Below are 14,156 nucleotides of genomic sequence, written 5' to 3' on the forward strand. Positions count from 1 at the left end.
TTTCTGTATTCCCCACTGAATGTTGCTACTATTGCAGTCCAGAAGCATGTGAGAGCAGACATACTGTCTCAGGATATAGAAAAACCACATCAATTGAGATGGAAAGCACATTTTAAGATGTTAATTATGCCAGGATAACTTTATCTCTTGAACTGGCCTAATCATCGCAAGTTCTTTATTTACTGAGCTGAAAAAAGCAACAATCTAAATGCTACGACAGAAACAAGCTAAAAATGCTTCAGTCTGAAGCAATTACCACTATTGTCTTTGTGGAAAAAGAGCTGACAGAAGTTTTCTAAAATTGCCTATGTGTATAAAGGGTATAGTATAGCGTGCTGTCCTGGAGCACTACTCTAAGTCTAATATATGTTATTTCAGCTGGAAAATGCCATATTTGTACATAGGCTGCTCCAAAACTAATGCCTCCTATTTATTCATATAGAAACTACAACTGATACAAAAAGCATAATTGTATGGGAACTGCTGAGTCACGGCCTGAACCTCTGATTTATCACCTCAGGTGAGCAATGAGTCAGCCAGAGGAGTACAGGTGAAGGCAATTCACCTGTGCTGCCAGAAGGGGTGGAGTCTGGCTCCACCCCTCCTAGACCTATTTAAGAGCTGGCTACCAGTGGGGAAAGTTCTCTTCTGGAGACTGGCTCTGCTGGAGTTTTGTGAGTGAGCCCAGGATAGGGGTAAGCCTTCTATTTATTCTCTTTTTGGTATTGTAGTCTGCTTTGGCAAACTCTCTTGTTTATTTCATAATTATGACTTCTTAATATTCATTGATTATACACATTATAATACTGTTTGACAGAGCAAATTCTCAGATATAAAGCACATTTTTCAATATGGTCACCACCATTAGCTATGCATCTTGACCGGTGATGAGCGAGAGCATGCATGCTGCACTTGCAAATTCCTGCACCGGTAGAGGTGATCCACTGTCATCACTGCTGAAATTCACCACCCACCTCTTTACTGTGCTCACATCCATTGACTGATCTCCAGAAATGTTCAGTAAGCATCAATGAACATCAGTGGGTGCCACTTTTTCTGCATGGAGGAATTCAATGGTGCACCTTTAATTCATATACTCTCCCATATCACATGTCATTTTGTCATGCTGCCCCTCTGCTGCCATCTGTCGCACAGCAATAAAATATGATGGAACACTGGTGGGAATGTTGAACCTCTACTGCCATTCCACTAACATCCACCTCTGATGTTGCAAGCAAACATAATAAAACAGGAAGTGTTATTTTCAGAGCAGCTCTCAGAACTTTGAGCACCTATGCAAAAAGAACTGGCAGTGTCTTCAGTTCTATGGAATGATAATTTTAAAATGTTGCTACCTACTGCTTAGCAATGAGAGGAATTTTAGTCCTTTGAAATCTGCTAAATTTCATACTGGAATTATGACAAGTCATTTATTTATAAGTTACTGAATTATATGTGAATCTTGCTCCTTGTGACTCCGGCCTAATTGTGCAGTTACATCAAAAGCAGCACAGTAAATACAATTGTATTTATGTTATAACACTAATCCAGCATGTAACGAGAAGATAATTTTTTAAAATTGGATGGTAGCAAATAATTATTTTTTATGAGGTTTAAGTACTTTACATCTCTCCAGGTCACCTATAATTGTTTTGTCTTACCTAAAACACTTACCTAAAACATTTTCTGTTTTAATATAAAAATATTTTGGTATTGATTCCAATCCCCTTTCTGTGTATTTCAAGAATTTCAGTGGAATTCTCCACACTTGCATCTTCTGATGTGTGGTCCATTGCATCTGCTATTCTTTGATGATGCATTGGCCCATGCTCTGATACTGTTCAAAGAAAAGACACAATTGTGAAAAACCCTGTTATTCAAGGCTGGATTTATTGGTTATCCATAGAAAATGTTCATCAAAATCAGGTTTGGAGAACAGAATATCACAAGAAAAATATACACCAGCAGTTTCAGAGTTCAGTAATTCTGCAAGTTATCCAGACTTAGCTAGTAGATAACCAGAACAATAAGTATGATGAAGAGCATGAATAGATTAATAAACATTTCTTCATGAAATGTAGGAAAAATATTTTTGTGTTCATTGTCTTTGTGAGAAGGGACTAAATTGTAAGCACTCTGGAGAGCTAACTCTGTCAATATCCTAGTCATACATATCCTTCTCAGCACTTTTTTTAATGAGACAAGACTGTATTTTATCACAATCTGGTTTAGAGTTTCTTTTTATTTCTCTGTGCAAATATGAACACATTTGTTCATTAAGGCACAGGTGTAGTTTTATGGTAGGTTCTCATTGAAGTATTTGTCCAAAGCCTTGAGACTTGGTTTGAGAAGACAATAAATCTTTCTGAAGTTTGGAGACATCAGGAAGAGTATCAGTTTGCTCTCATTCATTTGTGTTGCTGAAAGGCTCTTAAAGAGTAATGTTTCATTGGCTCAGAACAGGGTTTTATTGACGATTACCTGGTGAGAAGCTTAATTTAGATCAAACTCAGGTGGTCTGCCACAAAAAAAATAGGGTGAGAGTGATACTGACTAAGATGCAGATACATAATGGATTAACCAATTTGGTTGGTTCAATATTCTGAAAGTGTTTAGTTGGTTCGTTTTTTTTCCCTGGTAGAGGTTGAAATACTTCTATCAACAAGGTAAACAAAACTAGGTGTCTATTTTCATTGGCAAGTATGCTATATTTGAGCTTGTTGGATAACCATGGAGCTCTTAAGTTGACCGCCATGAAACAATAGCCAGAGTAAATAGTGGTTCACAGTTATAACTTCTTTGATGGTGGGATCAACTTAATGCTGACAGAAGGCATAATAGAGGCATGGATTTGATTTGTAGGCTTAAACTCAGAAAACATTCTCACTGGGAATCATTTATTTATTTATTTTTGTCACTGGCATGATACTCTATATGTTTATTTCTACAAACATAAGCTTTCAGTCTAAGGACATCATTAAAATAAAGCTAGGAAGCCTGAAGCTTCATGTCATTCAAGATTGGGTATGGGAAGGGCAACAAGGTCATCTGTCACAAGTATTCTTTCTTGTTCCTGTTTGAGAGATGTTCTCAGTTTACTACTGGATGCATCAGCTCACTTGGAAGAGTAAAATAGCATCTCTCTCTACTGACGTTACTCAATGAGTATTGACACGTTTAATACTGAGTTCGAAGAAAGGAAGAATGAAAGGGTAACAGAAGTTGACTTGATCAGATTTATCTTTCTCTCAGAACTTGAAAGAAATAGGTGTTGGATGTCACCAAGCTGTGTTCTGCAGCCAACATACTGGAGGGAAGATATGCCATCCAGAAGGACCTTGACGAGCTTGAGAAGTGGGCCCATGCAAACATCATGGTGTTCAGCAAGGTTCAGTGTAAGGTCCTTCAAGTGAGTTGGGGCAATTTCAATCACAAATACAGGCTGCACAAAGAGACTGAGAACAGCTCTGAGGAGAAAATCTCTGTCAATAAAAAAATATAAGACAGCAGTGCATACTTGCTACCCTGAAAGCTGAATATATCCTGTGCTACATGAAGAGAAGTGTGACCAGCAGGTGAAAGGTGATTCTGACTGTCACTCTTCTTGAGTGAGACCAAGCCTGGTGTACCGTGTTCAGCTCTGGAGCCCTCAGCATAAGAAAGACATGGATTTGTTGGAGTGAGTCCAAAGGAAGGCCGTGAGGATTATAAGAGGGCTGGAGCACTGTGAAGTCAGGCTGAGAGAGTCAAGATAGTTCAGTTTAAATAAGTGAACTGCCAGGGTGACCTAACAGTGACCTTCCAATACTTAACTGGGTCCTACAGGAAAGACAGGAAGGGTAGACTTATATTAGATATAATGAATAGACTATTTTCTGTGAGGATGGTGAGGCAATGAAACAAGTTGGGTCCTGCACTTTGGCTGCAACAACTCCAGGCAACGCTATAGGCTTGGGGAAGAGAGGCTGGAAGACTGTTGAGGAAATGGACCTGGGGGCACTGATTGACACTCAGCTGAACATGAGACAGCTGTGTGCCCAGGTAACCAAGAAGACCAGTGGCATCCTAGCTTGTATCAGAAATAGTGTTGCCAACAGCAGCAAGGAAGTGATCATCTGCCTGTACTCATCTCTTGTGAGGCTACATCTTGATACTGTGTTTAGTTTTGGGCCTCTCACTACAGGAAGAACATAGAGGACCTGGAGTGTGTCCAGAGAAGGACAATGAACTTGAGAAGATTGGAGCAATATTTCTATGTGGAGAGGCTGAGGAAACCAGGATTGTTTAGTCTGAAGAAGGGGAGGCTTGAGAGACACCTTCTTGCTCTCCATAACTGCCTGAAAGGTGTTCAGGTTGGAAGGGATACTAGATGATCCTTAAGATCATCTAATTCCAACACACTGCTACAGTTAGGGACACCTCCCTCTAGACTAGACCAGGTTGCTCAAAGCCTCATCCAGCCTGGCCTTGAATGCTTCCAGGGAGGGGACATTCATAACCTCTCTGTTCCAGTGGGCAGCGTGTTCCAGTATCTCATCATCCTCATAGTAAAGGATTTTTTTCTAATATCTAGTCTAAATCCACCCTCTTCAGTTGAAAGCCATTTCCCCATGTTGTTCATGACAGCTCTGGCTAGTAACGGGTTCCTTTCTGAGCCGACTGGAGCTGCCTCTGATCTGACATGGAGCAATTTCTGGACTCTTCCCACAGGGTCCTCACCTTCCCACATAAACTCAACACAGCCCTCCCTAAGAGTCTGCATAAGGACATAAGGATAACCATTTTATCCTCACAGAACATTTCACATGATCAAGGAGTGACAGGGGAAGTGAGATTAGCAGAATAGTCATCTGTTTTCACAGAGAGAAAACTTTCATCAAATAGAAATCATTTGGCAGATACAAGTTATGCTTTTAAATTAGGCAGTAGAACACTGTAGTTTATGGAATTATATCCTGATTCAGAAGAGTTATTAAGCATATGACTAATCTCACTGCAATGAACAGAAAAGCAATAGTGATTAAGTTATTGGTGGTCAGTAAGTGCATGTGGAGAATTAATGGTAAATCTGAAACAATCTTTTTGTCTGGAGTGGTTTTGGTAGCAATATTCTCAGTTGTATGACTAGCATGCTTCATTTGCAAATCTACCCCTAAAGAACAGCAATATGTAATACTGAATAACTTCCTTCTGATTTACAACTTTGGTGTCCTGATAACTGAATACTTAGTCTTAAAAGTTTTTAACCACTAATGATTCAGATTTTGAGTACAACGTCAAGCTAAGCAAGGTTGTCTGAAACATTCTGTTTTTATATTGTTTATAATGTCCAAAATTGGAAGAAACTTTCAAAAACATCTGGCCATTCCATGTCTTACAGAAAAGGACAGGAACATTTGCTCATATTCTGTGTTCCTAGTAAATACACTTAAATGTTCTTAATGATATCTAGGAGTTTGTTCAATACAAAGAATCTATCTGAAAATGCATCACAGATATGTGACACTTGTCGATTGTTTTATCTTATGTGAAGATTTTGGTTTGTTATTGTCCTGGTCATTGTGCTTTAGAGTTTTCCATATCTAAAATCAGAAAGTAGGCAATAGGTAGCTGTTGAATAGGTGGATGGCACATCAGTTCTAAGAGAATATAAGGAATACAGTACTCTATTTTCTGACTGCATACATTTTGCTGTTACAGCAGAAGCTTCTAAATGTTGCTTTTAAGATGTCTGTGAGAAGGCACGCCAATGCATGTGCCTTGTTGTGGATTAGGGATTACTGAACAAAGAGAAACCTTTTCTGGCATCTTTCAGGAATATTATTAGGAAAATAAACAGTCACACTATCACTTACTGTGCAAAGTCATGGCAAATATGCTATTTTCTAACTCATTTACATTAGTTGAAGCCCACCTTTACAAACACTGAGCTCTTCCAGTTCCTGTTTCTTTCATGAGTATTTTTGCCTTGCTAGGGACATTTCTGGCCTAGAGCAGGTTCACCCAAATGAAACAGATTAAAATCTACAAATGCTTAACTTTAGTGTTTCAGGGAGAATTTAGTTAGTTTTTTTTTTTTAATTCATGCATTTCAAATATGTTTAGATGCTGTAGGAATGTCAATATTCAACTTCCTTTTCAGAAGTGATTCAATACCTGGGAACACCGAAACGTGAAAAGATGTTATTTGTTGTGTACACAAGCACTCAAAAATATGTTTTTTGAGCATTCAGGTGTACTTATGAGAGTTTTATGTTACCCAAAACTGTTCAAAAATCTCTACATAATGAATAATTTTGCTGTACATTGGTAAGAATTTTGCAAGACATCTCAGAGAATTCAGTTTCACTAAATGATGATTGTCACGTACTCTGACAAAAAGATGGTTGTATCTTTCCATACTACTACCCAAGGGGTTACAGAGAATTAAAAGCAGGAGACGCAAAAGAAAAAATCACAATGCTTTGTTGCTGGCAAACTAGTGCTAGAGGGTTTATCACATGAAACCCAATCAATTCCTTAAAGTGATTCTCTGGATAACAAAATTATCTTTCCTGTTGCTTGGCAGAGAACAAAAGGATAGGATAGAATGAAGACCTGTGTATTTTTGTCACTGTAGTTAATCACATGGAGAGATATGGAACACGCTATGCAACTACATAAAGAAGCAATAAACAGCAACAAAAAATTCTGCATTCCTTCTAGTAAAGATCAGAACAGGAGCAGAACACAGGCAGAGAATTAATCTCCCTCCTGTGCTTCAATGGGTCTCCAGTGGGCTTCAACTCAATCCCTAGACGGGTTGCCAAAGGTTCATCCTGTTTTTCATTGGCAACTTCTACACGTACATCCAAAAGAATTCAAATTACTGTCAGTTGTGATTTGTGCTCCTGTCAAGCTGAAACTAGAACATGGCATCACTTTTCCTCAGTGTGCCACCATAAAATAAAGTCAGTTGATATTGATACAGGTCATCCCTGACAAATATAAGAATGATTTTGCAATTTTGCATTTCAATGCCTTTCCATATAGTCCATGTTCATAGGCACATCAGAGAGTTATGTCCTAAATTAGCAAATCTAATTTCCTACTATCTTGGACCCATCACTCTGCATTGTCCATTTCAAAGGCACTCTACTTTTGTTTAAAAGAACTCCTTGCTCTTTCCCAGCTGTCAGAGTGCAGTCACTTGATTCTGCTCCTAAATAGATAAAAATAAAAAAGCCATGTCTCTGTTGCAGAATGCCACACAGAAAGAAGACAGGAAACATGTTTATAAAAATAGGTCTGCTACCCAGTTCATGTCCATCAGACAGTGCCACCCTCATGAGGTAATGTTGTCATAACTCTGATGGGAGCCAAGAGTTTACATAAAAGTTAAAAAGAGAAAGGAGACATGAAACCAGACTTCTCTGTCAAGTTGCGTTTTCAGGCTGCATTTGCAGGCAAGAGCACAGGATGCAACACAGCCACCACCAAGCACAGTGAGGTCTGAGGTTCCAGTGATGTCAATGCTGATTTTTAGAATTCTGCTCTCTGTTTTGTGAAGCTATACCAGCAGCGTTTTCCTTAATCTGCTCTGGATTTGGCAGAGGTAAATTTCCAATTAGTATTTTCTTCCTTTCTTTCTTTTTTTTTTTTTTTTCTTCCCAGAAGCTGTACTACATCATAGACATCACCTAATTTTATCAAGTGCCTATAGGTCAGGGATCTGGCATGTGTCATTTCAGTTCTGAGAGGATATTTCCAGTAAATGTGTTTTTCATTTTTATATTTAAGAATGAACGTGGAGATGACTCAAAAACTTCATGGCAAATTGCAACTGAACTTTAAAAAATTGATTTGGCAAGTCTTCTGAATGTTCATTGTGTTACGGTATGAAGATCAGTCTTAAGAGATAATCAGAAATTCTTCAATAGGGAAAAGTCAAGGAATACTGAACAAACTACTGCAAATACATTGGAACATAACTAGACACAAAAAAAGAGCTGGTAAATTTTGTCTTCTGTATTGAACTAGAACTGGAGAAATAGGTTTTGTGCATATGGGCAATTAAAACAAAATTCTCTTTGTGAAAAGAAGTAGCTCTGTTCACTTCAGGACAGAGTGTCATGGCATCAGGGTGATTGAAGTTCTGTCCATTCCTTCCTGTGTGATTCTTGCCATACCCTTTAATTACTGCTTCTCAGTGTTAAAAATATTATATACAAATCTGTTGTGAGGCTTAATTAATTGCTTGTATATGCCCTGAAATCTGCAGAAATACTTTTAAAATAAATTGGCTCTTCCTCCTAATATTTTATATTGTAACCAGAGACTATAAATGAGGAATGATAATCTTTTGATATAATTATTATATAATCATAATTATTAAAATTATTAAAATTATTATAATTATTAATTATAATATCCTAGGTGATCCCTGAAGTCAATTTGAAGGTCAATCCCATGCAGTTTAAGCAGGAACTCTGTAAACCCTGACAGCATGCTTAAAGCAAACACTTCATAGATTGAAGTCCAAGTACTGGTAAGCCACTGAATTTGTAATCACCCTATTGATGAGGGATATTTGTATTGCCTTGAAGTGTTATATCTTCTGATGAATTCTCATTTCATTTAAAAAATAGTTAATTCCTACTAACATAAGAAAACAAAGCATTTTATAATTGCTTTAATTTTCACATGCAGTCCTTGGAAAGTGTTCTAACATTGCACGTTCCAATGCTAACTTCATGTACTATCATCATCAATGGTCTGTCTCTCCATAGAGAAAAGATCAAATCTCCATTAACATTCCGAACTACATCAGCCTGAATAATTCAAGATAGTAAACTTCCATTTAAGTATTTTTTATAAAAGTCAACACGTTGATTTTTGAAAAAAAAAAAACAAAAACAAAACCCATGAGGTCAAGATTATAACACCTATCTTTATTTCACATTCTGCACTTCTGGAGAACTTACAAAACATCAACTTCAGATATTGTTGAAACTGATATCCAACAATCCTTGTTATGCATCAAACAATCTGTGTTTTTAATCTCCCTAATCCAAGGGAAATTAAATATTTTGGTATCCAGTGTTCATGATAAAAAATACAGTACATTTAAACTTGTCTACATTGTATGCTAAATATTCTTTAATATAAGTAACATACTAAGAAAATATGTAATTTTCATCTTAAACCACGAGTAAAAAAAAAATCACTCATCTGGAATGATTTCTCTCAAGGATAGAGCAGTTTTGGCCAGCTAGGTGCTGTATGCCAAGCTGTCTTTTCAAACAGTCAGTCCACTAGACTCAATATGCAAAGGGAGAAGGTGTGAATTCTGCTTTTTGAAAGCACATCAAAAAAGGCAGTGTTACCTATTCTAGAACTAGGAGACCATGAAAGCACTCATATGCAATGAAGTTCATCAGACTCAATAAGACTATAAGAGAAAAAATATTATTAGAGAATAAAATAACAAAGCTGCTTTTCTCCAGAGGACTGCTTTTTTTTAAGCCTGTAGCCTGTGATTAGCCAAATGCAATTTTGCAGCCTTATCAGCAAGTCTTCAGTGTACTGGAACTCAAAGTGTCTGCTATGAAAAATGTAAACACAGTAAGTTGTTGTTCTAGCACTGACATACATTCCTCCAGAAGGGGAAAAAAAAAAAAGGTACACTAAAAATAAAACATGAAAGCCAGCCAGTAAATAAATGCATAATAACTTGCTTTTATAAGAAAGAATACTTGTAGTTTATAGTAAGTAATACTTGTAAGTTCAATGTTTGTTGCAATGTTTGCAGATGGAAAGATTTGTGGCTGGAAGACTGTAGTTAAGAGATCAGTAGTGCTACACAAAGGATGCTGGACTCTGCAGAGAAATGTGAGCTGCTAGACACCAAAAGCCTGCAAAGTAAGGTGTGAAACATTTTGCCCATTCTCAAAATCTGCTGAATCCTTGTTCCTCTCGGAGAACAGGTGAGGACTCAGGTTCTCTGCAGAAACACAGGAACAACTCTTCAGGATCAGGGGTCCTTCAGGTGGTAGCTGTCAAGCAGATTTAGGAATTAAATGTCTATTTCTAAGTGAGGAGTAAGACTCTTCTCCTACTTGTGGAAATTCTTTTGTCTTTATTCAAACATGCAAGACCTAACAGAAAATTGATATAATAAATTTTAAACCACCCCCATTTATCTGTGTTATTTCAAAATCCTGAACTTGTCATGTTGGTGCAATTAGTCTCAACTAAGACAGTTGACTATAACAGTCAAGAATGTAAGTTAACCTCAACTAAAATTCCATCTTTATCTTCATGTTACACACAACTGTACAATACCAGTGTTCAGATGTAAATGTCTAAAATGTTGTTAATGAAAGGCAAGATTTCAGTGAATAACTTTCCAGGAAGAATTGAAATTTTGTGCTATTTGAGAAATATAATTTTAAATAAGGAAATGAGCAATCTCACAGCAAAGCAGGAAACTTAATTAAAAAACTAGTGGTCATTCATGCAATGCTTATCTTGATAACCATAACCAGACAAATGAGAGAGACATCATGTTTTCAGTTCCCATACAGCCTTCTTGGGCATTAAAAGGTGGCTACCTCTTCAGCTGGCAGGAGATAGAAAATTCTCTAAGACTGTCATCAAGCACTTAATATGCTCTTCAAAACTTTTATTTACATGAAGGATGATATACCTTAACATTTTTCTCATACTGTGAGGAATTTCACACAAACAGCTCTAACATGGAATCTTTTTAAGGTTCTCTGCAATCAATGGAACCATGGATGGAATTGTGATGATAAATCTTCTGCATGGCTTTTGTCTAAGGTTCCTCATTTCGAAACTGTTGTACGATTATAGTGAGAAGCTGGTTAATGGAAGTGTTCATTGGAATAAATATAAATATCCTTGGGAAAATGCATAGAACCAGAAAGTTTGGGTTTAATTTGCTTGTTTGCTATTTAAAAATGAACTGAATAGTGAAAATTGCAATAATGTTTGTATCAGTAATTTCTAAAATTCTCTTTGAGAAATGATTTTTTTTTTTTTTTTTAATGCAGCAGCATTTTCTTTCCCCTAAAGAAAAAAATATAGTGGCTACAATACAGCAGTAGAAATATGTCAGCATGTTGAAAAGCAGTAAATTAGAGGCGGTAGTGCAAAAACAAGTGATTCATTGGATGTTGGGACATAACTCTCTAAGAAATCAGCACTACCTGCCTCCTGGCAGTGCACATGCCCTCTGCAATGTGTCACAGCAGCTGGAGACTTCTTGGAGATCTTCAGCATGCACAGACAATTGCTTGGGATGATTGAGGTTCCTCCAAAAATAACTGTGTGTTTGTGGCAAGGTCCTATCTCAGGAGTCTGGGAATGCTTTGATGATGGTTTCATATGCAGGAGGAGGGGTTTGTGTGGAGTGGCAGATACGGAGGCTATTGTTAGACCAGTGGAATTCAGGTCGACTTAAACTGTTGGTTGTGCTTCCCACAAGGGTTGTAGTGGTGTTGGTGGGAGTGAGGGTGATCAGCTGACTGTTTGTCTCCACAGGGAGGGGAGGAGACTGCAGAAAAGGGTGGAAGGTGGATGCACGGAAACTTGACTTCCTGGGGAAAGAGTTGGCTTGTTCCAAGGAGGCTTGCCGCTGGAAGGTGAGGCTGGCCAGACTGAGGTTGCTTCGACGTTCACAGCTGCTGTTACGGTAAAATCCAGTCCTGCTAGAAGAGTGGGATGTGGGTCTGGACCGGCGAGTGAAGAGTGAAGAGTTATCCTGGGAAATGTGGGCACTAGCTCTGCGACGGGACAAGCAGGTGAATAAGGCCCAGATGATCCCTCCAATCACTAGTCCAATCAGCATGGACACTGTGAAGGCTATTGTTACGTGCTCTGAAATACAACAGAAATGCACAGTAAGGATACTTTAGATCTGAAGCACAACCTTGCCTGAAAATGATTTGAATGTGGCTGCCTCCTTAAAAGATGAGCAAACCTACACATATTTGTGGAAAAATACGTGAACCTTTGCAGCACAGAAGAATTCATACTGTTCTCGCTACAGGGTATTTTTTTATTTAGTTTGCAGAATTCAGTAACATTTGGAAAGTAGTTTGCATTTAATACCAGCCTCTGTGCCAGTCAATGCAAGGGAAAAAATCTCTAGTCTCTTTCAAAAATGGCCACCAAGAAGCACCAAGGTGTGCTTATGAAACCACCAAGCTTTTTCTTCTTCTTCACATACAGAATGTGGATTTAGACAGGCTTGCCATCTTTTTCATAGGTATTTATGTTCTGTGTGTGTGTGTTTACTAACTTATTACAAGTGAGACATATCCATATCCATGTTCTTAGAGGATTAAGCCCTGTATCTATTCTAACAAGAGATTCATATCCCAGCCTTTTACCACTGACAAAAAGATACCTTAAATCCTTATAATAATTAGTGTAAGTCACCATACCCTGAATGATTTAGGTCAAAGGTAACTATCAGTAGTACTAAGTCTATTGAATAATTCTCACCTCCCATGCTTAATTTGAAAATATACTGATTTCCCATTGAGAAAATAAAGCAGTAAGAGATTTGAAAATACAAAAAGAGTATGAGGAATGCCATTTTCTCCCCATGTTTTCATAGGTGTAGAGGAATAAGATTTTCTAATAGTTCAGGTACTTCAGAAAACTTGTACATTTGTAATCTTGAATAAGGCCTGAAACAAAAGGAAAACATTTACAGATCCCCTAAAAATACAAGCTGGGTTTAGATCACAAGTGAGATGAAACTCTGTGTTGACTATTGATTGAGAAAAGAGGAAATGAGTGAAAGAGAGCCATAGAAATATTTGAAATGATTATTTTGTCTGTGTCATGATGCTTGTGAAGCACTTCTGTTTAGAAGGAGAATGGAAAGGAATAAGGAAAAGAGTATTGAGGAGTTTATTCATTCAGTACTTTTTAGGACAGATGAAAATGTAAGGAGGCCCAGAAAATTTGAATTCTAATTAAGCCACTGGCATTTTGGATGTATATACAATCCTGTTGTTGTTTGTTTGTGATCTTTGTTTTCAGATAGGTTTCTGATCACAATACTCTGCAAAAGGTAGATTAAAGATGTATGTGATAAAGCACAGGATAGTTCTGCAATGCACATCTTCCCGTTAAAAATACTTCGTTGTACTTTTGATCAGAGGCAGACCAGACTTAACCTCAAAATATTATTTTTCCTCAAGCCCTCATTTTTAAAACTAAGATACTCTTGACTGGGCAAACTGCAGCCAAAGGACAAATGTTTGTTCTATTTTTGCAGGAGCTCGTGAGTAGCAGCATCCGGTGTTGCAACTCCTGACTGCAGATCAGAGCCTCATCACCAGTAGCCTTCTGACAAACATGTAATGATTCTGTGCTTTATAAAGTTATGTTTGGAAACATGGCAGGCCTTACTTTGCCATTTTTCTTTATGTAAGAAACAGTCTATTAGGCTGTTTTAATGTGTTTAGCATCTTCAGTTGCTGCATATTCCTCCTCATCCTCCTGAAGATAGGAAGGAAGAACCAGATCTTGGTGACCCTCAGTGAGGAGCACCCAGAAGATGTTTTAAAGATACCTTCCCAAACACCAGAACTGTAGTCTGAGCATCTCTACTCTTGTCCCAGCATGGCCATGGGAAAGAGAAGCAAGAGTTAAACATTTTTTAGATTGATTTCTTTCACATCTTGCCTAGAATTCTAGTTACATTATTATATTTTGAGACAGTCAAGAAGTCCTCCAAACACAAGGGTTTGTGCTGCTTCCCAGTATCCCCGCTTCTATTTGGGCTCCTGACTCTAGTAGAGAGGAGAAGGTGCTTTCTGTGAGGCTCACATGGAAGAAGACAAGCTCAGTTAGACAAACTAACATGTTTGGCTCAGGGACTGCCATCCACCACAGCAAGGGTTTGTCCCTGCATGCCTCTAGCCATAATTTTCACCACCTGTGCAATCTAATCAGTGCTTCACAGTTAAAAGCAGATGAGGGAATTGACAAAGGTATTGAGTGTGGCTCTTTAGTCCTTCCCACATGCAGTTCCCTGTGCTGGAGGTACAGCACAGGCAATTATCCTTTTTTTGATAATACCTTCATTTTATTTAACTTCTTTTATTCTCTTATTTTTCTACCTCTATGTTTGAATG

General features: G+C 37.8%; 1 protein-coding gene and 2 long non-coding RNA genes across 5 annotated transcripts in view; 2 read left to right on the forward strand and 1 right to left on the reverse strand.

Annotated features, from left to right (window-relative positions):
* LOC125689300 (uncharacterized) lies at window positions 1-11,050 on the forward strand. 2 transcript variants are annotated; one of them, XR_007375180.1, is made up of 3 exons: window positions 1-695; window positions 8,416-8,527; window positions 9,791-11,050. It is a non-coding gene; the product is annotated as an uncharacterized LOC125689300 (long non-coding RNA). The 2 variants fall into 2 exon arrangements; XR_007375181.1 differs by lacking the exon at window positions 1-695 and adding an exon at window positions 6,774-7,594.
* Window positions 8,910-14,156, reverse strand: part of MYCT1 (MYC target 1) — a 22,428-nt gene continuing 17,181 nt past the window's right edge. Inside the window, exon 2 of the mRNA XM_048936257.1 lies at window positions 8,910-11,878. Coding sequence (XP_048792214.1) covers window positions 11,354-11,878 — 525 coding nt within the window. The 3' untranslated portion in view covers window positions 8,910-11,353. The remainder of the gene's footprint in view (window positions 11,879-14,156) is intronic.
* LOC125689302 (uncharacterized) overlaps window positions 11,691-14,156 on the forward strand; it is an 8,759-nt gene continuing 6,293 nt past the window's right edge. The window contains exons 1-2 of one of the 2 annotated variants that reach the window (XR_007375183.1): window positions 11,691-11,804; window positions 13,295-13,376. This is a non-coding gene — a long non-coding RNA (uncharacterized LOC125689302). Of the gene's footprint in view, window positions 11,805-13,294; window positions 13,418-14,156 lie in introns of those variants that run through there. The other variant, XR_007375182.1, reaches the window with a different exon arrangement.

Source organism: Lagopus muta, chromosome 2 (assembly GCF_023343835.1).
Source record: "Lagopus muta isolate bLagMut1 chromosome 2, bLagMut1 primary, whole genome shotgun sequence".
In the NCBI taxonomy this organism is placed as follows: domain Eukaryota; kingdom Metazoa; phylum Chordata; class Aves; order Galliformes; family Phasianidae; genus Lagopus; species Lagopus muta.